Raw genomic sequence first — 2888 nt, 5'->3', positions numbered from 1 at the left:
AATCTCTCTCCTGGACAGACATGATGATACATTACTAACAAATCTCTCTCTCTCCTGGACAGACATGATGATACATTACTAACAAATCTCTCTCTCTCCTGGACAGACATGATGATACATTACTAACAAATCTCTCTCTCTCCTGGACAGACATGATGATACATTACTAACAGACCTCTCTCTCCTGGACAGACATGGTGATACATTACTAACAGACCTCTCTCTCTCTCCTGGACAGACATGATGATACATTACTAACAAATCTCTCTCTCTCCTGGACAGACATGATGATACATTACTAACAGACCTCTCCCTCCTGGACAGACATGGTGATACATTACTAACAGACCTCTCTCTCTCCTGGACAGACATGATGATACATTACTAACAGACCTCTCCCTCCTGGACAGACATGATGATACATTACTAACAGATCTCTCTCTCTCTCTCCTGGACAGACATGGTGATACATTACTAACAGACATCTCTCTCTCCTGGACAGACATGATGATACATTACTAACAGACCTCTCTCTCTCCTGGACAGACATGATGATACATTACTAACAGACCCCTCTCTCTCCTGGACAGACATGATGATACATTACTAACAGACCTCTCCCTCCTGGACAGACATGATGATACATTACTAACAGACCCCTCTCTCTCCTGGACAGACATGATGATACATTACTAACAGACCCCCCTCTCTCTCTCCTGGACAGACATGATGATACATTACTAACAGACCCCTCTCTCTCCTGGACAGACATGATGATACATTACTAACAGACCCCTCTCTCTCCTGGACAGACATGATGATACATTACTAACTGGATGTAAGTAAGTCTTACTTGATTTCCCGTTTGTGTGCTCGTTGTAATCATCATCACCGACGGCAACCTTCTCATACTTGCCGTGAGCCATCATCACAAATTTGTACTTTTTACCAGAGGAAGCTCCCTAGAAAAGAGTTCAATATTGCAGTGAAAAAAATATTCTATCTATAATTTGTACAATTGCAGGCATGTATCATTTCAATGTATTATTTTAAGCACCGATTATATTCAAACGTTACATACACCTTTGTGTTGACAGCTGTTTGTGTTTAATATAATCCACCAATTGAATAACAGACCTCATAATGTGCACTCAGAAAGTATCCAGACCTCTTGACTTTTTCCACATTTTGTTACATTACAGCCTTATTCTAAAATTGATTAAATTGCCCCCCCCCGTGGGAGCAAGGGACCTTATATAGACAGGTGTGTACCTTTACAAATCATGTCCAATCGGTTTAATTTACCATACAGGTGGACTCCAATCAAGTTGCGGAAACATCTCAAGGATGATCAATGGAACCAGGATGCACATGGGCTTCACTTCGAGTCTCATTGCAAAGGGTCTGAATACTTATGGAAATAAGGTATTTCTGTTTTTTGTATTTTTAATACATTTGCAAATCATAAGGCTGTAATGTAACAACATTTTGAAAAATCTATCTGGCTCAGAATATTTTCCAAATGCACTGTATATATATATATTTTTTTACCTTTATTTTACTAGGCAAGTCAGTTAAGAACAAATTCTTATATTCAATGATGGGCTAGGAACAGTGGGTTAACTGCCTGTTCAGGGGCAGAACGACAGATTTTGTACCTTGTCAGCTCAGGAATTTGAACTTGCAACCTTTTGGTTACTAGTCCAATGCTCTAACCACTAGGCTACACTGCCACCCCTATATATTATATAGTTTAATGAATGAATGGATTTGTTAATTGGATTTAAGCCTACACTACCTTCCCTGCTCTCCCAGACGGGGAAGAGTCTCCTAGATTCTCCCAGAGGTTCTTCTTGCTCAGAACATCACCGGCCTTCACCTCCTGGCAGAACAAACACACATGAACCATTAGAGAAGATAAACACATCAACACGCTAATACCCTTCTGTCTCTCTTGTGCTTTACGATGTTATCAACACAAATATATCGACCCAAAAAATATGAACACGAACAGATAGCGGAAATAAATCTTATTCAAGCTACCGCAGATAATATTGTGTCGTGAATGTAGATACAGAGGCTTCTGTATCAATCAGGAGAGAGAGAGGTGGGGTTTGATTATTACTCTGCTATACTAACATCCCCCCAAGGGGGCAGCGTTCCATAGAAACAGTAGAACAAGAGAGGTGGGGTTTGATTATTACTCTGCTATACTAACACCCCCCCACAGGGGGCAGCGTTCCATAGAAACAGTAGAACAAGAGGGGCGGGGTTTGATTATTACACTGCTATACTAACATCCCCCACAGGGGGCAGCGTTCCATAGAAACAGTAGAACAAGAGAGGTGGGGTTTGATTATTACACTGCTATACTAACATCCCCCCAAGGGGGCAGCGTTCCATAGAAACAGTAGAATCACCAGACAGGATATATCCTGGGAAATACAATATGACAATAAGTGTCTGCCTTTCATTGATAAAGTAGACCTACATATGAGACTGATGTTAAAGACATAGGGGTGTAATATATTCACATATATGTTAGATATGACTGATGATAAAGACATGTAATATATTCACATATATGTTAGATATGACTGATGATAAAGACATAGGGGTGTAATATATTCACATATATGTTAGATATGAAGGAAAGATGAAGACCCATTTCCATAGAGAAGGGGAAGAGGGGAAACGGAGAACAGTTACCTTGAAGAAGGGACAGATTAGAATGTACCGGAGATGTAGGAAGACAGTTGAAAACTGAGAAGGAGAAGAAGAAGAAGAAGAAGAAGAAGAAGAAGAAGAAGAAGAAGGAGAAGAAGGAGGAGGAGGAGACGAAGAAGAAGAAGAAGGAGGAGAAGGAGAAGGAGGAGAAGGAGGAGAAG

The 2888-nt window shown here is 40.5% G+C and overlaps 1 protein-coding gene across 1 annotated transcript in view; it reads right to left on the bottom strand.

Annotated features, from left to right (window-relative positions):
* Positions 1 to 725: 725 nt before the first annotated feature.
* LOC135534936 (lymphocyte-specific protein 1-like) overlaps positions 726 to 2888 on the bottom strand; it is a 14608-nt gene continuing 12445 nt past the window's right edge. The window contains exons 6-7 of the mRNA XM_064961721.1: positions 1799 to 1882; positions 726 to 962 (exon numbers count right to left, since the gene is read on the bottom strand). Of these exons, the coding sequence (XP_064817793.1) occupies positions 741 to 962; positions 1799 to 1882 (306 nt within the window). The 3' untranslated portion in view covers positions 726 to 740. The remainder of the gene's footprint in view (positions 963 to 1798; positions 1883 to 2888) is intronic.

The sequence above is a fragment of the Oncorhynchus masou genome, unplaced genomic scaffold (assembly GCF_036934945.1).
Source record: "Oncorhynchus masou masou isolate Uvic2021 unplaced genomic scaffold, UVic_Omas_1.1 unplaced_scaffold_4191, whole genome shotgun sequence".
Lineage (NCBI taxonomy): Eukaryota > Metazoa > Chordata > Actinopteri > Salmoniformes > Salmonidae > Oncorhynchus > Oncorhynchus masou.
The sequence above is the reverse complement of the archived record's forward strand: the minus strand, read 5'-3'. Positions and strand labels throughout refer to the sequence as shown.